Here is a 24,128-nt window from a genome sequence, read left to right as displayed (position 1 = left end):
AGTGCTAAACAATGACCATCTCCTACAAGAGAGAATCTGACCATCACCCCTTGACATTCACTGGCAGTACCATCACTGAATCCCCCACAATCAACGTCCTGGAGATTACCATTCACCAGAAAATAAACTGGACTAGCCATATAAATACTGTGGCTGCCAGAGCGCAATAGTCAACTCCTGATTCCCCAAGCCTGTTCACCATCTACAAGGCACCAGTCAGGAGTGAACTGGTTGCTCTCTACCTGCCAGTGCCCCCACTCTCTGGTCTGAACTCCTGGCTCGTTCTCTGCAAATCTTTCACCGCTCACTTCGTCCGCTTCCCGGGTCAGCATCTCCCTGGAAACATACAAGCAGCGAAGCAGAACATTCGGCCCATCTTGTGTGTGCCGGCACTTTGAAAGAATCAAATAGATTTCACCGTCCGCTTCCCCTCAGTCACAAATCGGGAGCAGCTCCGTCTAGGTTATATGAAAGAGCTCATCTTGGCGTTCTCTCAGAGGAAGCGTGCATTCACTGGGTCACTTTGAAAGGCACTTCAGCAAGGCAGACCCGAATTGCTGGGATGGATTCTCCAGCCAACTGCTCATGGAAAGCGCCTGAATGGTCACATCAGGTGGTGATGCTTGTGTTCAGTTTGCCGACCATTTGCGTTGGGCTAGTATTGAACGGAGTGGCCCTTTGCCTAATCTGGTGTAAAATCAAGGAGCGGACAAAGTCCACCATCTACATGACCAACCTCATCATCTCAGACAGCCTGCTGCTCTTCTCCCTGCCTTTCAAAATCTACACGTACTGTGTACGCCAGGAGTGGCCACTGCAGAGGGGCTTCTGCCAGCTCCTGGAGTCCTTCTGTTTCATCAACACGTATGCCAGCATCCTGCTGACAACTCTCATCTGCGCCGACCGCTACCTGGCCATAAAGCATCCTTTCCTCAGCAGAGCCATCTCGTCCCCCAGGAAAACGGCCTGGGGATTACCATTCACCAGAAACTAAACTGGACTAGCCATACAAATACTATGGCTGCTAGAGCGCGAACGTCAACTCCTGACTCCCCAAGCCTGCTCACCATCACAATCTGCGCCGCCATCTGGATGTTGGTGTGCCCGGGGACCAGCCACATCTACCTCAGCAGTGATTCCTGCTCCTGCTTTTACCGCCTCTCGCCGCGAGTCTGGAGGCTGGGCTTCATCTCAGCCCTGGAGGTGCTCTTCCTGACCTGCGCCTCGCTCATGATGTTCTGCTCGCTGCAAATCATCTGCAGCCTGAAGGTTAAGGCCAGCGGGAGCCGGGAGGGGTGGGCGGACAAATCCGCCAAAATCATCCTCTCAAACCTGCTCACCTTCCTGATCTATTTCACCCTCCATCACACGGTGCTGCTGCTGTACTCCTTAGCGACCAATGGTTTCCTCTGGGGCAGGTTTCGCGAACCTCTGCGGAGCGCCCTGCAGTATTCCATGTACCTGGCCAACGTGAACTGTTGCTTAGACGCAACGGCATCAAGGAATTGTGCCAGTCAAACTCCCGGCTCATCCCAAACTCCAGCACCCAAATGGCTATCTGCCAGGCAATAGCGGATTCGACCGCAGACCCCCCTCTCAATTCTTAAAGTCACATTAACCTTCACCCCAGTACTGCTGCCCTACTTTTCTTTGCATCGGTGATCTATTTGTGTTGCTTTTAAGAACACACACAAAATATTATCTATCATCTCTGCCTCGTTCGCATACAGGTCGACAGGCCAGCCTGCTACTGCTGCTGGTTATTTATCTTGTTCGTCTCTAACTCCCGGAAACGATTGACTAGAAAAGTTTTTTAAAAGTTGACCTCAAATATTTTCATTAATCAGAAAGATGGAGTAAGTTGAATATTGACGTGAGACAGCAGAATAATTTGATGTGGTAATTGGCTATGTTGTCTGTCTCCTGGTTTTGCACAGTTGAACAATAAAGGGATCAGCTGTCAAAAAAGAACAGTGAACTGGTCTACTTGCCTGGATATGTCCAGCTCCAATAACACTCAAGAAGTTTGACATCTTCCAAGAAAAAGCAGCTCCTCCTTCCGCAAACATTCAAACCGTCCACCACTGTCGAACAGTGGCAGCCATGTGTACCATCTACAAGATGCACTTCATGAATTCACCAAAGTTCCTTAGGCAGCACTTTCCAAACCTACGGCCACTACCATCTAGAAGGATAAGAGTAGCAGATATCTGGGAACCCCACCACCTGGATGTTCCCTTCCAAGTCACTCACAAACCCTGACTTGGAAATATATCACCATTCCTTCACTGTCATTCGGTCAGAATCCTGAAACCCCCTCTGTACCTGCACAGTGGGTGTACCTACACCTCAGGGACTGCAGGGATTGAAGAAAGCAGCTCACTTCTATATTCAGAAGGGAAATTAGGGATGGACAATAAATGCTGGCCTAGCAGGTGACACCGACATCCAGTAAATGACTAAAAAAAAGACTTGATTGAATACATCAGCATTCAGCTGGAGATGAGAATGTGGTAATCACTATGCATATGCTACCCACTTAAAGGGAGAATTTATGCCACTCCACTTTAGACTTTGGATGTGGAACAGGAGGATTAGCAACAGTACTTGTGCTGCGCTTCATAGTGAGATGCTGAAACGTACTCGGCAATTCTTTCCTCCATTTACTTTAAACAGGCAGTCTGAGTATGTGGGCCAGTGGTGAGTGTCAGCATGTACTCAGTTGCCTGCTACGTCTGATTCTCCATGCAGGTAACGCCTCTTTTCATGAAAGTGAACATTAGTGCAAAGATCTGAAAGATCATTACACACGTTATAGAATTTTTACAGTGCAGAAGGGGGTTATTTGGCCCATCATGTCTGCACCCACCCTCTGAATGAGCACTCCTCCTAGATCCATTCCCCTCCGCTATCCCCATAACCCCAGGAATTGATCATGACCATTCCACCTAACCTGCACATCTTTGGACTCTGGGAGGAAACCGTAATGCCTGGAGGAAAACAGTGCATACACAGGGAGAATGTGAAATGACCCAAGGTTGGAGTTGAACCCGGGTCCCTGATGCTGTGATGCAGCAGTGCTAATCTCTGTGTCGCAGTGCTGCTACGTGCTAGAGATGGGCTCCCCCAGTTTCTCTCCAATCATGCACAGCTTGTCTGAAAATGCTGATAGAACTTCATACTTACTCTGCTGCTGCTTCAGAATAATCATCTCCATCTTTGGACAATAAGGCCATAAGGCATGGGGGCAGAAGTAGTCCATTCGGCTCATTGAGCCTGCTCCACCAATCATTGAAATCCTGACTAACCTGATATTATCGTCAGCTCCACTTTCCTGCCGTATCCCCATAACTTTTTATTCTCTTCCTGATGAAAAATCTGACTATCTCAGCCTTGAACATACTTACGAGAACCCAGACTCTACAGCTCTTTGCAGTAAAGAATTCCACAGATTCACTACTATCTGAGAGACAAAATTCTTCCTCATCTCTGTCTTAAATGGGTGACGCCTTACTCTGGGATAATGCCCTCTGGGTCTAGACTCTCCTACAAGAGGAAATATCCTCTCAGCATCTCCCATGTCAAGCCCTTGCGAGAATCCTTTCCATGGTGACACTGCCAGTATAATTGCTCTCCTTCTCCAGATGATTGTAGAATGGAATCTTTCTGTCCTTTGACCATGACTGTTTAAATCCTGAGACTTCCATAGTTAAGTGTGGCTCAACAGTCTTTTTTAAATGTGGGATGCTTGAACCATGGTTCAGTTAAGAAACCACTGCACAACCTAGTTCACAGTCTTTCTTGCACAAATCCCACTGTCAGCTTGCTCCACTACATGAAGTTAATATTTGTCCCAAAATGTCTTGCTGTTTCTCTCCCATTTTACAGAAAGTGCTTGAAGATCATTGAAGAATGATCACTTGTGTGTGGTTTAAATTGCCTTTATTAGAGTACTGATGCTTGTAAGCTGATACAAGATTTGATTTCAATAAAGGTTTTGAGAGGAATTCTTGCATGCCTTAGCAAAGCTACTGCGATATAAATTAGATTTGGAGAAGCTTAAATCAATATAATTCTGATTATTAGTGGATTCTAAAGATTTGAAATTTAGATAATGCATTTGATCTTGAGAAGTGAATGTGCTGCATTTACAGTGGTTGAACGTTTGTTTGCCTGAAGGGTAGTCTGGGGCACGGTGGTGCAGTGGTTAGCACTGCTGCCTCGGCTCTGAGGACATGGGTTTAATCCTGGCCCGGGTCACTGTCCATGCGGGGTTTGCACATTCTCCCCGTATTGCATGGATCTCACCCCCCAAAACACAAAGATGTGCAGGGTAGGTGGATTAGCTACACTAAATTGCCCCTTAATTGGAAAAAAAGAATTGGGTATTTAAAATGTTTATTAAAGAGTAGTCTTTTAAGAAGCCTTCACATGTCACTTAAACAGTATTATTTGTAGCATCGAAACAGGCCTTTTAGCCAACAAATCTATGCTGGTGTTTACACACCTGGCTCCTCCTAACCAAGTATAATCCTCTATTTCCTTCTTCCTCATAAGCTTACATTCGTTAATACTATTCACCTCAACAAAGCAACCGCTTGAGTGGTCCACAACAATTCACTCCCTCCACCACTGACGAACAGTGGCTGCAGTGTTTACCATCTGCACGATGCACTGCAAGAACTCACCTTTGGCAAACACTGTCATCTCAAAGGACAAGAGCAGTCGATACCGGGCAACACCACCTGGAGGTTCCCCACCAAGTCACTCACCATCCTGACTTGGAAATATATCCCTGTTCCCTCACTGGGTCAAAATCCTGGAACTAACTTCCTCCATAATAGCACTGTGGGTGTACTTACACTTCCGGGACTGCAGCACTTCAAGTAGACTGCACAACACCACCGACTCAATGGCAACTAAAGATGGGCAATAAATGCTGGCCGAGCCAGCGATGCTGTAAATTAATTTTTAAAAAACAAGTTCCTATAGGATCAAATACCACATTCTCACCACTTTCTGGGTCAAGAAATGCCTTCTGAATTCCCCATTTGATTTCTTGGTGAATCAATTATATTGCTAACCTGCATAATTTTGCTCTTCGCCACAGGTGGTAACACTTTCCATTATGTTTCTGCTTTGTCAAACCTTTCATAATTTTCAAGACACCTGCTAGGTCATCTCCCAGCCTTTTCTTTGCAAGAAAAAAGAGAGACCAAGCCTGTCAATCTGTTCCTGTAATGAATGTCCACGCATTTCTGGTATCATTCTCAGAAATCTTCTCTACACCCTCTCCGACTGTTTTTATGGCCTGATAACCTGTCGAGCTACTTTTAGCAACACTAAAAGCACAGAAAATATAGTTGCATGTGAATGTAAACCCTTGCAAATACACAGATAGATGTCAGCTACTTGAGGTATTAACTCCAGCCTTGCTGACTGTGCACACCAAGCAAAGGAAATATATATTTTTTAAATTTAGAGTACCCAATTCATTTTTTCCAATTAAAGGACAATTTAGACATTGGCCGATCCACCTACCCTGCACATCTTTGGGTTGTGGGGGTGAAACCCACGCAAACATGGGGAGAACGTGTGTGATAATCACCACTGCTGTATTATATTGTATATATGGGTTTTATGGTAAGGCCCCTGTACTACAGGTACGGGGGTAGATCCCTTCCTGCTGGCTCCGCCCAGTAGGTGGAGTATAAATGTGTGGGCTCTCCGAACAGCAGCCATTTTGTCAGCTGCTGTAGGATGCCACACATCTCAGTGTAATAAAGCCTCGATTACATTCTACTCTCGTCTCGTCGTAATTGTTAGTGCATCAACGTGCAAACTCCACACGGACAGTGACCCAGAGCTGGGATCGAACCTGGCACCTCGGTGCCGTGAGACAGCAGTATTAACCATTGCGCCACTGTGCTACCCCAAACAAAGGAAATATTGATGAACATTTCATCACAGATATTGAACAGTCAGGTTTCAAAAAAACCCTTCCAATGCAAAGAAGGAAAAAGAAGGGAGCCAACAGTTTCTGTTTTGGGCACAGTAAACCAAGTGGTCACGTGATTACATGAAGATGTGGGTACTTCAGAGATCATGTGACTGGAACGTAGGCAGAGTGCAAGGATGGAAAAGCTGCTCAGCTGGTTAAATAGTGTATTGTTTGTTATAAGTCTTTGATTGCCAGTCATTGGGAACCCAGGACCTCTATATGGTGTCAGGAGTTGGCAGTATGGCACAGTGACTTTGCCGCAATGACCCAGTGGTATTTGATGAAAATATTGTCGTTGGCTGGGCCAAGTTTGAAAAGGATTGGTGTGTATATTGCGGTGGTGGATTATTGCATGAATCAAAAAAGATACAGGGGACGATTCTCCGCTCCGCGGACCAAGTGCCCACACCGTCGTGATCGCCGTCGCATTTCACGATGGTGCGAACAGGGTAGTGGCTGCCAGCTCCAGGACCCGTTCTCCTCCGTAAACATGTGCGACTCCACAAGGTGGACCCGTTGGTTGAGAGGGTACAGCAACTCCACGCTAACCCACAGTACGCCTACGTAGTGTACCCCGGCGGCCTCCAAGACACAGTCTCCCTCAGGGACCTGGCACCAGCTGGACCCCCACACAGCCCCCCCCCCCCCCCCGAGCTACCCTCCCATCCCCCGGCACACCCCACCGCAGCGCCCTGCTCAGACCTCACCACCCTATGAAAACAGTGGTGTAGTTGATAGCAGATATGCTCAATGCTAAAGTTTTCAGCATCCTGGATGCAAAATATGGATTCTGGCAGACCCAGTTGGATGAAAAATCTTCGAAATTTAACACATTCATGTCTCTGATAAGCAGATGTTGTTTTCTTTGCATGCTCTATGGGATCTCCACTGGCAGTGAGGTCTTCCAATGGTGCATGGAGCAACTCTTTGCAGGCTAACCCTGCAAAATCATTGTTGATGACATCCTGCTCTGGGGTCGAACTATGCAAGAACATGATGCATGTTTTTGTCTCGTCCTTAACAAAATCATGACCATTCAGCTGAAATGTAACCCTGTTAAATGCAGATTCAGGATCAGCCTGGTTCTCATATGTAGCTCACTTACTCACAGTGTGAAGCCAGATCTAGATGAGGCAAAAACCCTACGACATAGGCCATCACGTGGACAAGCACGCTTTTTAGCGCTTCCTTAGTATGACACACTGGGCGCAATCCATCGGCCGCATTGCGCTCTCGCATGAGTGCGGTGCGCCCGGTGAATGTCGGAAAAGCCCTCTCGCGGGTTTCCCGGACGGCACCTGTGTGGCCAGAGATAGTGCAGAGTGGTGCCCAGGTGAGACATCCAAGCTGGCAGGAGCACTGCCCGGGTGTCTGTGTGGCAGTGCAAGGATACCCAAGTGCTAGGTTGTTATATTTAAGAATGATAAGTGGATGCAGTTTTATTAATGGACCTAAAATGGGATCATCAAAAAATCCGTGCTTTTAGTATATTTATTAAGGTTTTTCATTTTAGAGAATAACGCAACAACATTTCAAAATAATACATCACCATCAGCAAGGACAAAACGACAGCTCAGCATTACATGTGTACAAAGAGAGATAGGAGAACAACATCACAACTGGCTCGATACAATAATTTGACATAACTAGGTGCCCATGCATCCCCACTAGAGATGGAGGTAGAAACAGGATGAGTACATGCAAACCATGATAAAATGGTCCACTAACACCCTCGCCACGTCAACTGGCAATCACTGCGAGAAATCAGGATAAATTTTCCATGCCATGTACACCAATGTACATCTCCCCTAATTCTAGCAACACCAAAGACATCAACGACCCACCAGAGCCTCATATCCTCAGATACCAAACCCATCGGTACCCATGTCGGAGCCACACACAGATTCTTCATATCCACTGTTATGAAAAATAAAGAAAATATGTGAAAACCACAGTTCTAAGAGGAGTTGTACACCACACAATGCCGCTTAGCTCTGGCCTTGCCCAGCACACCCCCGCACACAGGAAACTATACCCCAGGACCTCCAGCACACCCCACTATCTGCACCTCAGCCAAACCCATACTTCTCCTGTCCCATCAGGGGCATTGCACCTTCCCCACTAATAATAATAAGAGGATTATCACTGCGCGCAGGGGTCCCCAACTCGATAAGAAGAAGAACCGTCAAGACACCCAACAATTGAGCACCCATACTGACTCAGAATGACTGCCATCACAAAAAGGATAACCAGAGCAAGCCCTCTTCTCAACAACCCAACCACAATTAACCAATCTCACCTCAACATGTGCCATTATTAATTCTTCCTGTTCTATCAGCTCAAAAGAGGATCACAAAGAGAGACTCAAGCGAAAGAGGGCTCAACCTGAGGATTCAGAAGGAACCCAGTCCTCCCCAGGATACAAAATCTGCCCAGATGATTGAAGGATAAAGGCACAGAATTCTTAAATTCAAGTACCCTCAAATTAAATTTCACTGATTATGTCTAACTAGGGGGCTATCCTCGAGCTTGGTGAGGACTGAATTAACCCTATCAAGCCAACCATCCACCCTTCACCCTGCTCAGGTTGCACACATCTGCCTTATAAACAAGGTAGGGGTGTAAAAACAAACACTCCCCTTCCACAACCACAAAGATTGGGATACATAACAAAAATGAAGTAAAACTGCATAGATCACATTTCACATAATCGACTCAATATGACTTTGCTAGCACAGGATAATCGACTCAATATGACTTTGCTAGCGCAGGATAATCGACAACACCCGTCCTCATTTTGCACTCCCTTGTTTGAGAAAGACAACAATAATTAATTAAAAACATAATCACAAGGGAATAACATCCAGGATTACAAAAGAATTGCAGGATAAATTGCAGGATAAAGACACCGTCCACATTGCACGAGAAGGTGAAGGATAAGCCAGGACAGAGATAATGCTTCAAGATCCCTCCCGGATTCGTTGTGCTCCATCAAATCTGATGCTACCAGCCTCCAATTCAAGATTACTAAAACGTGGCAGCCAATTTTTTTAACTCTGTTGGGAATTCGCCTCTCACCCCTCTCTTGGGACCAAGCTCACAGACACATCTTGCCATGCTCCTAACTACCGGGCCCTTCAGGATAAATGACATACCATGTGATAGGATCTCGACAACATCTCGACAACTCACCAAGGAAAGGGGTCTTTTGCGTGCAGGAATTCTCTCATGGGCCTCCACAGCTCTCTTAATAGTACCCTGCAATTCTTCAAAATGAGCTCCAACGATCTGCCCCGCAGATCTGAGATCTTCAACCAAGGCAACATTTTCAATGGTGGCCATCATCCAATGCAAGGTGAGAGCCCGCTCAGCAGAAATGATGCCACTGCAAACTGGACAAACTTTGTGCCTTCGTTGTTGTCTCTTGGTATTTCATGAGGATTCTCTTACCATCTGGAGGTGTCTTTCTACAAACCTGTGTCCCCTTGGATAAGGTGACGACAAAGTAATAATGCTGAACTTGTACTGTTCAGCTAATACCTTAAACTCTCTAGAGGTGAATTGGGTTCAATTATCACACATTACTCCTGCAGGGATTCCTTGCTGACCAAACGGAACTTGTTCTGCTGAGATGATTGGTGTAGCTCTCAAATCTTTACCAGTTCATGAACACAAAGCTTAGGTTCTGTGATATAAATGTGTTCACCACTCTCCTATATTTTTGTGAAACTTGGAACCTGAAAACCTGCCAAGAAAGGAAACTTGGATACCTTTGATGCCAGATGTCTTCAATGGATTCCAGGCATGCACTGATGGGATTTTATACCCAGCACTCAAATAATAAAATGCTCAGAAAAGTCTTCAATTTCATCCATCATCTTCAAAAGACAGCTGAGCTGGCTTGGCTACGTCAACTGACTTCCATCGTTGCAGCTAGCCCATCAGGTTATACTCCATACAGAAGAAGAGGGCAACCCAAGGTGAACTGGTACCAAACTGCCCGTAGGAATCTCGAGCTGGTCAACAGAAGCCGGAGTGACAAAAGATCATTGGACAGGAAATAAAGGACTGCTTTGTCTTCTGCCTCTTGAGATGCGGAAACTACTAAGTCTAGTCTGGAATTCCATGTGTTGACAACAGTTTGACGTGGGCGGAAAGAAATAGCACAGAAAATTGTGGAATTTTATGCTTAAACTTCCATAACAATGGTTCAAATATTCCAGCCCTTCATGCCGGTGTGAATGGAGATTTCACTGGCTTGATGGCCCCATCACACGTTTGGGAGTGACAAATTCCAATCTACATTTCACTTGGGTGAACAAACTGTTTTACACTAGATTAAAACTCCCTTCAGCTGAAGCATTTACCATTTTCAAAAATAAAAACATGAGTCATTCATTTACTCATACTTACTGTAATGCACTTATGCACAATGCAGGTATTATATCCTCCCATAATACTACATGGATAGCCTTGCTTAACCATTGTGCTCCCCAAGCATACCCTCTATAATATGGTAAATATAGGAACCATCAACATAACAGATTTTGGGCAATAAAAACTGAATTAAAATTGGAGCTAATACTACAACTCATATGTCAACATTGAGCAACTTGAAAGTGATAAATGTTTTCAATGACAAGTCTGAAAAAAAACGTCAGGAACATTTGAACTCTTTGTCTATTTTAAGCAGTAGTATAGAAGTTAATTACATTGCTTTTAGATTAATACAGTGTTCTTGTTTTGAGGAATAAAATGTTGATATTACAATTTTAGAACAGCATTGGCCACAACAGTGATCTTTACTTGCTTGTTCTTGGTTTGCTTGTATAAAATAAAGTTATAGACAGTCCATCGTAAATTCTTATAATGGAATGAAAAAAAGCTATGGGCTTGCCAGATCAAATGATGTCTCTCAATGCTAAAATTTCTCATGTGTTTATGAATCTTTGCTCCAGCTCGATTGCTGTGCTGTGCGAAACTTTCCACCCAACAAGCAGGTCGCTAACTGGCATGTCGTAATTGAGTTATCTCTCGACTTGCATTAAATTACCGACAATCTGGGATTCAGCAGTCTTTAGCATAGAGTGCTCAAGACCCACTCTTCTGATCATATATCTAATTTAAATCCATGCGTTGAGAAGAGGACTGCACTGAATAAATGTTTCTGATGCTATTGATCATGTTTGCATCTTCACTTACAACAAAAATGATATACACTGAAATATTGGCTAATTCTTTGGGTGGGATTCTCCATTGCCCAATGCCGAAATTGTGTTCAACGGTCGAGCGGAGAATGGTCTCCGAAGCCGAAATTGGGACCAGCGCCGTTTTGACGCCAGTCAGCCATACTCTGCCCCTCCGAAATGACATCAACATGCCTCGCGCAGTCACAATGCCATTGACGCTTCATCGGCCGCCCCACCCACGATGCTCCGCCCCTAATGGGCCGAGTCCCCGACGGTAGGTGACATGTGTGGTCACATAAATTATGAAACCGGCGTGGTGGCTGCGGACTCTGTACAGCGCCGCCACACTTGGCCGGGATCCGTGCCTCTGGCCAGGGGGCTTCAGAGAGGGCTGGAGGGGGGTGGCCTGGTGCTGGGCTGTGGGGTCGCGGATGGCGGTTTGGGCCCACGCATGGCCGGCACCATGTTGTACGGCGCGACCGCTGCAGGTCGTCAGCCATGCTCATATGCGGCTCGGGACCGGCCATTCTCTGGCCGTTTTTGGTGCGGGAGGCAGGATTCGGTGAGGGGTTCGCTCCGATTTGCCGGTCATGAAACACCACAGGTCCCACACCGGCGTCGGGACTTAGCCGCAGAAACTGAGAATCCAGCCCTTTATATATCTGTAGAAACTCCCATATTCTGTGCAAACCTTATTAGTTCCCTGCATATTTTAGATTTGTAACCATTTAGTCAGGATCAGACTTCAAAATGAATAAACCACGTTTTCATTCAAAGCAAATGATGGCCAGAATTCTTTATTTGGGAGAATAGGTGTTGCCATAGAATCCCTACAGTGCAGTAGGAGGCCATTCGGCCCATTGAGTCTGCTCTGAACCTTCGAAAGAGCATGTTACCTAGGCCCGCTCCCCACGCTCTGCCCGTAACTCCATAACTCCGCCTAACCTGCACATCTTTGGATTGAGAGAGGAAACAGGAGCACCCGGAGGAAACCCATGCAGACACAGGGAGAACGTGCAAACTCCACACAGACAGTCACCCAAGGCCAGAATTGAACCTGGGTCCCTGGTGCTGTGAGGCAGCGCTAACCACTCTGCCACCATGACTGAACAGTGTGTGATTCACACTTCGCTGGGGCGCTTTCGGTAAGTGAGCAAGGATATGCAAATAGACCAGCACTCTGTCGGCCTGTATTGAGAACAATTCCCAGCCTAACAGGTGTTGTAACTGCTGGATTGGGAGTTAGCACCAAAGAGCCTGGCACCTGGAGCTGTTTTTAAGCGCTCCATTTCACACTCACGCCACCAAGATGCCTCACAGGAGACCTGCCCCTTGAGCTCATGAGTCCGAGGTGGACCCACAGGTCTATGCCAGTGAGATGAGAAGGGATACCCTCTTCCCAAGGGTGGGCTGCAGACTCAAGCCTGCCCTCCTGAATAGCGCCTAGGAGGTGGTGGCTGAGGCAGTTAATGCAGCCTCACCAGGAGGAGACAGCTGGTGATACTGAGGGGTGGAGGTCACTGGTGAGGCCTCTGCCCTGAGACGGCAGGTGGCTTCTGGTTGGGCTGATCCACTGCTTGCTTTGCAGTGGGCCAGCACCTGGTGGGCCCCTAATTGACTTGGCCACACCCATCCTATTGATTGAACTAATTTTCACCTATGTGACTTCCGTCTAAGAGGGGTGGGGCATCGCAAAGTGGTGGAGCATATAGTGTCCTGGCTGCTAATGATATTGAAATCCAAGCAAAGGACGGTTTTCCATGGATTCGTCGGTACGGGCTGCAAACCTTGATATCGCCGCCAGTGAGGGACCAACAGAATTTATTTCCATTTCACGCAATTCTGTGCTCGATCGCGATTAACGCTTCCGGCTTCGCAAAGCAGAAAATCCAGCCCAATATCTTAGAGCAATCATTTGAAAAGTTAATTTTGAACACTCAAGGATTTCTTTCATTCTGCTTTGCTTTGTTGAAATACAACTAAATTTATTGAAATTCACCTTGTGGTGGGAAAAGATGGGACAAAGGTTTTTCTTGATTCGGGGCGGGGGTAGAAATTAGAGAGTTGGGTGGTGCTTAACTCACAATGAGAGATTAAATTATGTTCTTGTAAATAATGTAATCAAGCATTTCATTTAGCTGATGGGTGAATATCTGTGGAATTTTCATCCACTCATCTGACATGGCTTTGGAGCAAGACCCTGGAAAACCATTACAACTTTTAAACCGTTATTCCTGGTTTTCATGGCTGCCAGCTGCCAAAGTTATGCCTGGAAAATTGATGAAAGCCCTGCAGCATGGTAGCATTGTGGATAGCACAAATGCTTCACAGCTCCAGGGTCCCAGGTTCAATTCCGGCTTGGGTCACTGTTTGTGCGGAGTCTGCACATCCTCCACGTGTGTGCGTGGGTTTCCTCCGGGTGCTCCGGTTTCCTCCCACAGTCCAAAGATGTGCAGGTTAGGTGGATTGGCCATGATAAATTGCACTTAGTGTCCAAAATTGCCCTTAGTGTTGGGTGGGGTTACTGGGTTATGGGGATAGGGTGGAGGTGTTGACCTTAGGTAGGGTGCTCTTTCCAAGAGCCGGTGCAGACTCGATGGGCCGAATGGCCTCCTTCTGCACTGTAAATTCTATGATTAACCCATGCTGTTCCTTTACAGTTAATGGCATATTTGCAGACTACTTATTTATGATAACACAGTGGTTAGCACTGTTGCTTCACAGCACCATGGACCTGGGTTCGATTCCAGGCTTGCGACATTGGCTGTGCAGAGTCTCCCCGTGTCAGCGAGGGTTTCCTCCGGACGCTCTGGTTTCCACCCACAAGTCCCGAAAGGCATGCTTGTTGAGTGAATTGAACATTCTGAATTCTCCCTCCGGTGTACCTGAACAGGCACCGGAGTGTGGCGACCAGGGAGTTTTCACAGTAACTTCATTGCAGTGTTAATGTAAGCTTACTTGTGACACTAATAAGAGATTATTATATTTGCAGCAAAGTAATTTGTCATGGAAGTTGGTTGGGGATACAAACAGTTGACGGTTATGATTCCCTTTTCTTCTTACAGAGGATAAGGTCTGGACAACATTATATCATGACATGGCACAGCAAAGAACGATTTCTGGGTCTACTCCAATGAAACCTGTTGTTGTGAAACTGAATTATAGCACCTCGCTGAACCAGATCTCTGCGGTTACGAAAAGTGCTGAATATTGTGAGCAATACGTGTCGTACTTCTGCAGGATGTCGCGACTGTTGAACACTCCAGGTACGCCCGTTTTGTTTGCTCAGGTGTGATTTTTAGCATGCAACAAGGAAAAGTGAGCTGGCTGATGCCTTTTTGTACCTTTGATATTTGTCAGTTCCCGGCTCCTTTCCTGAGGCCACAAGGCATGGTTTAATTACACAGAATTGCATGAGATTTTATAGCAACAGTAACTGTTATCTTGGAGATTTTGTTGGAAAGGAGTTAGTGTGAACTTACATACCATGTCCTAAGGTTACAGACAGGAAGAAACATCTAGCCTCGTATCATTTAAGCTGAATAGCTTCCTGAATTGGCAACTCTAATTGAAATAAGCATCCAAAGAAAACTTTGTGGAGGCTTCGCATTAACTAGAGTTGGGAGAAGTGATTGCTGTTATTTCAGTTGTATTAATTGTATCTTCAACAATTCTGCCACGTGGGCACAGACTGCTGTATGTTGTGGACAAAGCAAGTATGATAAACTGAGATCTCACATAACGCAGTCTTGTACAAATGTTTTTCACAGCACCATGCTGACGTATGTGTTTTGTTGGGAAAACTGTAAAGGATGCATAAAGCTATTATGCACCAGGGGAGAAAGTGGCAGACGAAATAACAAATTATGTGACCATTTAAGTATAATTTATTTAGTTTCAGTAAATATGTCACTTGATGGTAAGATAATGGGCGCCATCTTTCCAAAAGGGAACAAAGTTCCCAAGCGAACGCGTTTGGCCGTGAGTTTCCCAGCAATCGTCGTGCCGAGAAACACGTGGCTATTCAACGCAATTCATTTTAAATAAGAGGTCAATGTCAGGGTGGTGCCCTGGCCCTGACACATGAAGAAAGACTGGTAACATATGAAGAAAGACTGGATAAACTGGGCTTGAATTTAGAAGAATGAGAAGGGATTTCACAGAAACATATAAAATTCTGATTGGACTGGACTTGCGGGAAGAATATTCCCGATGTTGGGGAGGTCCAGAACTAGGGGTCACAGCCTAAAAATAAGGGGTAAGCCATTCAGGACTGAGATAAGGATGAACTTCTTCTCTCAGCGAGTTGAGAACTTGTGGAATTCTCCACCACAGGAAGTTCATTGGATATATTCAAGAGGGAGCTGGATTGGCTCTTGCGGATAAAGGGATGAAGGGTTATGGAGAGAAAACGTGAGTGGGATACTGAATTTGCATGATCAGATTGAATGCTGGTGCAGGCTCAATGGCCCACTGGCCTACTCCTGCACCTATTTTCTATGTTTCTATGTAAATGGGGAACGCGCGGCCTGTGCACATAGCCCTGTTTTTTATAATGGGGAGTCCTGCTCGCCGGAATTCTCCGTTGCAGCGAGAGAACGGGACGCCATTTTTGAGGCTCACAAAAAAGAAACCCTACAGCCCGAACGCAACATGGGAGGGTCCTCTGCCCCCCCCCCCCCCAACCCGGCAACACCCATGGCGAGCAACCTTGGCACCCAGGTGGCACTGCAAGGGTGCCCAGTTGACACCAGCAGTGCCAGGGTACCATGCAGCTGGGGGCCTCCGATCCATTTAGACACCCTCATGAGTTCCATTTCGCCTGGTTCCCATTTATGTGGACCAGTACCAAACAGCGCTCACCCCAGGTCCCTGAGACGAAGGGATTGAATCCTCTAGCCTTTTGCCTTGAGAATCTGCACGTGAGAGTGAGGCTTACTGTTTCGCTCTGATATGCAGATTTGCAAAAAACTGACTCCACCCATTGTGGGCAGGATTCCCCTTGCAACATCTCACTAGATTGCATTGAAACTCGTGAGGTGTTGTGACCCAGGTTGATCCTGGGGGCGGGTCTCCCGGCTTTCACTGGTCATGGTGCGCCAAGGCGAGCTGCTTTTCTGGTGCATCGTGGCTGGAAGATCGTGCACCTTGTTCTTGCAGTGCATTTTGACAGCAATGTTCAAAAATAATTCTGTATTAAATGATGGTACAGGAAATACCGAACATGCACTCAGACATCAGGGGCTGGATTCTCTGTTTCAGTGGCTAATTGCCGGCGCCATCAGAGTATGTGTGGACTTTTATGACCAAACAATCGGCGTGAAACCCTCACTATTTCTGGGATCGATGAGGGGCTAGCACCGGTGCCAGATGAAACTACCACGCCAAAAACAGCCGGCGAATGGCCGGGTCCCGGGCTGCGCACACAACATTGCGTCGGCCATGCACAGACCCGACCCCCCATCTGTGACCCCACAGCCCACCCTGTGGCCACCCAATACCCAACCCCCACCAGTCCCCACAGCCTTCACAGAAGCCTCACTAGCCAGCGGCATTGATCCCAGTCGTGTATGGCGGTGCTGGACACAGTCCGCAGCCGCCACTCCAGTGTTTTTGAAAACTCACCATTATTCTTAGAATTCCCCCTATAAGGGCCGACATACTAAACGGTGAACAGGGATTCTCACTCCCTGACTCTGATGCAGGTTTAGCTAGGTGCTATTCAGGTCAAACTATATTTTCAAGTTATCCCCCGGTATAACCCATATCTTCCCCGAAGATTTTATCTACTTACCAGTTATTAGCATCGATGTCCTGGGTCCTGCGTTGCTAAGTAATTAAAGTAGACTTTAGGAATAACCACTGTTTCAGGTTAAATTAAGTTATTTTATTATTATATTTTTTCTTTTAAAAGCTGAAATCACTTTCTTTACAGAAAGGTAAAAAGATCTTGCTTCTGGATCCTGCTGGTTGGTTGAAGGGACCTTCAGGCCCACCTTGACAATCAATCTTCTTTAAAGTCTGGTCTTCTTGAGATGTATTCACTGGTTAGCTTCGTTGCTGTGTCTTGTCGATCCCATGTACTGAGCTACAAGAGCTGGCTTTGCTAGCTATCTCTCAGCTGACTCGGACTCCTGTTTAAATTCTAGTCTTCCTTAGATGAAATGAAATGAAAATGAAAATCGCTTATTGTCATGAGTAGACTTCAATGAAGTTACTGTGAAAAGCCTCTAGTCGACACATTCTGGCGCCTGTTCGGGGAGGCTGTTATGGGAATCAAACCGTGCTGCTGGCCTGCTTGGTCTGCTTTCAAAGCCAGCGATTTAGCCCAGTGTGCTAAACAGCCCCTGTGTAGCTGTTTAAGCTTGGCTGCTTGTCTTGTCTTTCCCATGACCGAGCTGTGAGAGCTGAATATGCTTCTCTCCTCTCTCCTCCCGCTCAGTTCTCCTCTGCTTCTGCTTCTGCTTCCTGGGTTTATATACTATTCCTAGTAGGTATCAAGTTTTTATTACCTTATTGTAAATTAACTTATTTCCACTTTGATTGTTAAAAAGTATCTTTGATCTAAACATTTTAATACAACTAAGTATTCATTTTGGGCATAACCTCATCTGTCAGATTTGATTACATTGTCCTTTGTGATGTTCAAAGTTCATCTGTGATATTCAAAAAATGCTTTGTTTTCAGTAGAGGTGTTACTTTTAATTCCTGTGATTTCTATAGTTTAATTTTACAATTGTCCCCAGCTCATAACTTTGCCTTTGATTTTGACTTTAAATTATGTTTCTCGTAGACTGATAGTCTCCAATTTTCTTTTAATTTACTTGGTATTAGCAAAATTTCACACTTAGAATTGACACCAAATTCAACTGAACATCATCTTTTCCTTTCCAGCTGTTTACCAGGAGAGTTAATTTCAATGAAGGTGGGAAGCCTTTGCTTTTAGCTGTATGCTAAAAATCCACTTAGTTATGACTTGAAAGACCTGCCTGTTTTAAACATTCGTCACTTAATTCAATTTAAACCTTCATCCATGCTTTTCCAGATGCTTCCTAAGATAGTTACTTTCAATGAAGGTGTGAGCCATTGTTTTAGCTTAATACAAGAATCCTGTGTGTTTGCTAAGCCTGCTTGAAAGAAAGAATCTGCATTTTTTTATCCTTCTCTTTGCAGCTGCTATTAACCTTTTGTGGGATCTTTCCCTGTATTCTCTCAGGTTTCTTTCAGACCAGATATTGCCAGACTTCCATGTTTAAAATGACACATTTTTCTGTATTTTCAATTACACCGGGTTCCTGCACAGCTGAGACGACACATGTCCCGCCCCATCAGGAACTCGGCCCATCAAGGGTGGCGCATCACGGGTGGGCCAGCCGATGACGCGCCAACGCCATTGAAATGGCGCTGCGCGTGTCATGATGACGCCATTTCAGAGGGTGTTGAGCATGGCTGAACGGTGTCAAACCGCTGCCAGCTCCGATTTTGGCATCGGAGCCCATTCTCCGCCTGATCGCCAAACCCAATTTTGAAGTCAGGCAACGGAAAATCCCGCCCCACATCTCTTATATCAAGAATTTTGGAAGTAATATAGGACATTAAGATACACTGAGTGCTGTGTTGCATCTTGCTGTGAGAAGGTAAAGTGGAAAAGTATACAATAAGTATTTTGTGTTATCCAGTTGTACCAAAAATGCCTTTGGATCATGATCACATGACATAAATTGTTCAAATAACAGGATGGTATCAGAGAAGTATCATTTGTTTTCCTCAGATCCACCAATGGTTGTTAATCAAAAATTCTGCTGACTATGGCTCTTAACATAAAACAGCCATTTACAAAATTTCTACAGGTTTTCAATGAGATTGCGCTAGAAACCTGGAAGAAGTACACTGAAATTAGCCAGTGTAAAGTTTAGGTTCTCAACTTTAGTATTAATGTAGTTTCCATGGCAAACTCTTAATTGTACTTGTGCACCAATGATTCTGTAGTTTATTTCCTAAAACATTTACTTTTCAAGTTGCATTCATGGAAGCCATCCTGTATTTTTTTTGAACTGAAAGATTTTATGCTTGGTTGAGCTGACCCAAGATTTGAATAACATTTCAATTGATGATATGCTGAAACCAGACCCAAAACAGATATTATTGATGTGATTGAGTTAGACGTAGAGATAAGATTGTGGAAGCGGGTTGGGGATGAGGGGGAGGCTTTGGGGGTGAGTGGTGGTGTAGCGTGAGGCTCAGGTTACTCTTCTGGGTCATACCCACACACCACTTGGATGGAGAGGGAGGGGACAGAAGGCACTTGCTCTTTTCACCGCTTCCATGACTTGGGGATTTCCCCATAGTGATTAGCTGGCATTGGGAATCGTGACCCATAGCAACAGACAGTTTAATCAAAATTTTCCACCTCCTCTCCCATTCCTCCATAGCGGAGACACTGGCCACTGGCAGATTCCGGTCCAGTCTAAGCCTAGGGCTGTTGCGCGGCTTGTCTGCTCTTCCGCCAGGGAACCCACCCCGGGTGCTCGCCTTCATCAAGACTTGGAGATCCCGCTGGCAGGTAGGGTCGGAAAATCCCACCCACAGTTTTCAAATCATTGGCTGGGATTTTCCACCCCTCCTCCTCGGCGGGTTTTCCTGTAGCGGATGCGTCAAACAGTTGACCACCTGCTGAAGCCTATGGTCTTTTGCATGGCTCCCATGCCCTGCTGCCAGGGAACGTGCCGCCGGTGGTCAACTTCGGCACAACCTGAAATCCCGTTGGTGGGAAGGGTCGGAAATTACTGCCCTCTGTTCTTCTCAATTGTTAAGAAGCGTTCAGTAAGTACCAAAATTTTGTCCAAAACAAATCTGAAATTTTTTGTACCAACAGCATGCAAATTGGCTGAACCTTTTCAGCTGTTTCCTCTTTAGCTGTAAGTATAGTATGCATTTCTGACAATTTCTAACTGATTATTGATTTATTTTCAATTTGTATTTCTCGAGTCTCTGGAGAACTGTACAAAATGTGTTGTCACTGAGAAAGAGAAGTGCACTAATTTGCCAATACCAATTGAGGCGGTTCATCTAGCAATGTAACAAAGAACTGTGACTCCAAAATGGGCGTTTGCAGTAAATGCCTCTGCTAGAACAGGCCTCAGGCGTTGAGCAAGTGTTTCCAATTTTCACTCTTCCATGGTGCGAAATATGTATTTTCTCATTTGTAATTTGATTGGAGCACTTACACTTTAGATGTAAACAAAATGATGAAGGGACTACAGATCAGATGATTAAAAATTCTTGGCATCAAGTTACTGATTTATTTTGAAGAGTATTAATGCCATGGTGTACTTTAAGAAGTCAAAAGCACTAGAATTTTGCAATCATTGATGGAATATGTACATTAAAGTGTTACGGGCCAGGGTTCAGAGAACACCAAAGTATATCATGGAGTTCACCTGACCTACAACTTTTAATAGATTTTGGTTCTGAGGAGCACAAGAGCCCACTTGTAATGCACCAGAGATCTTAGGCGGGCGGGCGCCCCCACCATGTCCCGAATTCTCCGCCCCCTGAGATTCGGCGGCATTGGTGGCACGGGCAGGTTCCGGGGTCCTGGGGGGCTGCCCCCAAGGTGGCCTGGCCCGCGATCAGGGCCCACCGATCGCCGGGTGGGCCTGCGCTGTGGCAGAACTCTTTTTCGTCCGCCTCCCCTGGAAGGAAGAAACCCCCTCCCCTGCGCATGTGCTGGTATGACGTCAGCAGCCGCTGACGCTCCGGCGCATGCGCGGACTTATGCCGGCCGGCGAAGTCCTTTCGGCCCTGGCTGGCATAGCGCCAAAGGCCGTTCACGCCAGCCGGCGGAGTGGGAACCACTCCGGCGCAGGCCTAGCCCCTCAATGTGGGTGTTTGGCCTCTAAAGGTGCGGAGAATTCCACCCCTTTGGGGCGGCCCGACGCCGGAGTGGTTCACGCCACTCCGACACGCCGGGACCCCCCGCCCCGCCGGGTAGGGGAGAATCCCAGCCCTTAAGTATTTTTAAACAAAACAATGTTTATTCTATGAATCCAGTTAACATTTTATAAAAACACAGTAAACATCTTATCAACTACCAACAGAAATACCCCCCAAAGATACAGTACTCTATAGGTAACCCTTAATATCTTTCCAAACAACATCCATAAGCCAAACACCCTTTACTACAAAACAGTAGGTTTGAATTGCTTGCAGAAAACAGGTATTACTTTGAAGGTATCAAGTGGTCTGGAGACATTCTTTAGCATGCAGAGAGAGAGACCAACATACACCACCTTGATTTGAATGCAGCTCCCAACTGAAAATGAAAACAAAGCAGCTGTCAGCTCAAAATGAAAGTAAAAGACACAGCCTAGCTCCACCCACAACAATGACATCACTGCAGTCATTTGATAAAACACACTTTTCTTAAAGGGACCCTCACATGACAAAAGGGTCAAATGTTAGTTAAATATCAGTTTAAAGGTGTTGAATCATAGTTCTAATTATTTATGAGTTTCAAAAATTAATGCTATGTGTGCTAAAAATTTGAATATTCACACATTTCACATGCCCCATCGATGCCAACTCATGCCCCTCAGCCATCTCTCTTATCCAATTATACCATCCTCGCCAACCTATATCCTTCCACTCCCCAGTCCCCTCATATCCTCCATTCCAATTTATGCCCCTCTACCCATCCCCTTATAACCCCAATGGTAACATATGCCATATACTCACAACCAATGTCCCTTTATAATCCCTATGCCAATTTAGTGCCAATTTATGCCAACCCATTCCCTAGCCTTCACCTTTTTCACTTACACCAACCATACAAACAAATCCAGTATCCATCATGGGTGATCTCAGGACCCATGCTCAGATTAAATATGATGTGGAGATGCCGGCATTGGACTGGGGTGGGCACAGTAAGAAAACTTGCAACATCAGATTAAAGTCCAACAGGTTTGTTTCGAATCATTCGCATTCAGAGCGCAGCTCCTTCCTCAGTTGAATCTAAATATGTGTCTATTGGTGAATCCACTATTTAAAAAAAACACTCTCATTGATAACAACACAATATTTAACTTCCTTCAATTCCTTATGAATTTGTATTTACAGTTCATAAGAATTTATATAAAGTCAAAGAGTTTATAACCACGTGGAGCTGTCAATCAAACTTTGAACTGACAGGCGTTCTATTGTGATGATGATAGCTTGTGAATTTAGTCATGCAACATTAATCGTGCAATGATAACACTTAGTTGCATGTCACCAGACAGAGTGAAATAGCAAACACTGATTTTGGCAAACACTGCAGACAGTTTTTAAATGCCTTGACAGCTTGACAGTTCTTTTGACAGGTCCAATAACCTTGACATTTCCAATAAGTTTAGACTCATTTTACACACATTCAGTGTGGTCGGGTGGACGGGCATGGAACACCATTGCCACAGCCTGCAAGGCAACCATGCGGCTGCGGATGCCCCCCCCCCCCCCCCCCCCCCCAAGCCACACCTTCAGGTGCCCTCTGGCCCCAGCCGACCCATCAGTGCACCTGTGCCATCTTGCTGGCTGGGATGAGTGTGTGTGGGGAGTGAAGTGTGTACATGTGGCTACAGCTTGTCAGCCTCCTGAGTGTCAATCACCGACCCGGCGAGTTTGGCACCGCTTCTCATTGGAATTGATTGTGTTCCACGTGGCACCGGTACTAGACCCTCCACGGCTTCAGAATCGGTCCATTGCGGCACCAGTTTTGCTTTCGTTGAACTCCATGAATCCTGCCCCAGCGTCAACACTTAGTCTCAAGAATGGAGAATCCAGCGCTTGTATTTTTCACAGAACAAGCAGGCTTGAACACTGTTTAAAGAAGTTTGTCAAGGTCATAAATAAATTTGTGAATTGATACCAGTGGGACTCAGTTTCTTGTGGATGCCAAATTAAAACAATTGTAACTAATAATTATTCTCTGCTTCTTCTTGTAGCCAAGTAATAATCCAATTTACAGCAGCATCTTGTTCCCCCTGAGCTTTCACTTTATTCTTCAGTTTTTTGAAAGAGGTCTTGTTACATGTTTTCTGAAATCTAAGATTTGGACTTTTGTGAACAAATGAAAATAGTTGGAGTGTTTGAGGGAAAGAGATTTTAATGATTCTAAACAAATGTGAATATGAATGCAGAAGGAGCATCCGCAAAGGGATGCTCAAGTTTTGGATCAAATACCAGACTGGTTATTAGAAGCTGCTGTTCCAATTTAAGCATTTTGCAGAGAGTGTGTTGCAGAAAATCACAATGCAGGAGAACACTTGAGAATTATGACTTAAAGTAACATTAGATTTGATTTTGTGGTATGAGTAGAAATAGATAATAAAATGAATGTCCTGAATTTCAAGCTGCTTTTATTCCACTGGGGCAATGTGGGAAAATTGCTAAGAGAGAAAAACTGCAAACAGAGATAAGTGCACTTTGGAAGAATCATCACAATGAATATCCACTGATGAAAAGGCGAATAAGTATTGAGATATGATGTTAGACCACTTGAGTATAAGGCCAAGGAATTAATGTCCTCTGCAAAATATGTCAAGGTATTGGTCACAGAAATCGGTTCCATAGCATTACTTGTGTTATCATGATGGAAACTGCAAACATATTGGCCAGGCTTCTGGCACAACCTGTAAGGGTGCACAGATGTGTCATTCATGCACCAGAGGCATGCAGAGTGACATCAGATAGCCTTGAATGCTGATTTGGTGCGCTATCTGTGTGTGTTGGAATGCAGTTTCTGAATCACTCCCAGCTCAACATGCATTTAGCAGCTGCACAATGGATCCCTCCTCCCCAACCCTCACCCCATACCGTCCATCCTCTGACCCCGGCACAATTTAAAGGTATCACCAACAGACCTTCAGGGGATGTTGTGTTTGACTTTTTGTTGCAATGCA

General features: G+C 45.5%; 1 protein-coding gene across 1 annotated transcript in view; it reads left to right on the top strand.

The window, feature by feature from the left end:
* cntnap2a (contactin associated protein 2a) overlaps positions 1 to 24,128 on the top strand; it is a 2,445,269-nt gene that overhangs the window by 1,346,455 nt on the left and 1,074,686 nt on the right. Inside the window, exon 13 of the mRNA XM_038797786.1 lies at positions 14,256 to 14,456. Coding sequence (XP_038653714.1) covers positions 14,256 to 14,456 — 201 coding nt within the window. The remainder of the gene's footprint in view (positions 1 to 14,255; positions 14,457 to 24,128) is intronic.

This window comes from Scyliorhinus canicula, chromosome 5 (genome assembly GCF_902713615.1).
Source record: "Scyliorhinus canicula chromosome 5, sScyCan1.1, whole genome shotgun sequence".
In the NCBI taxonomy this organism is placed as follows: domain Eukaryota; kingdom Metazoa; phylum Chordata; class Chondrichthyes; order Carcharhiniformes; family Scyliorhinidae; genus Scyliorhinus; species Scyliorhinus canicula.
The sequence above is the reverse complement of the archived record's forward strand: the minus strand, read 5'-3'. Positions and strand labels throughout refer to the sequence as shown.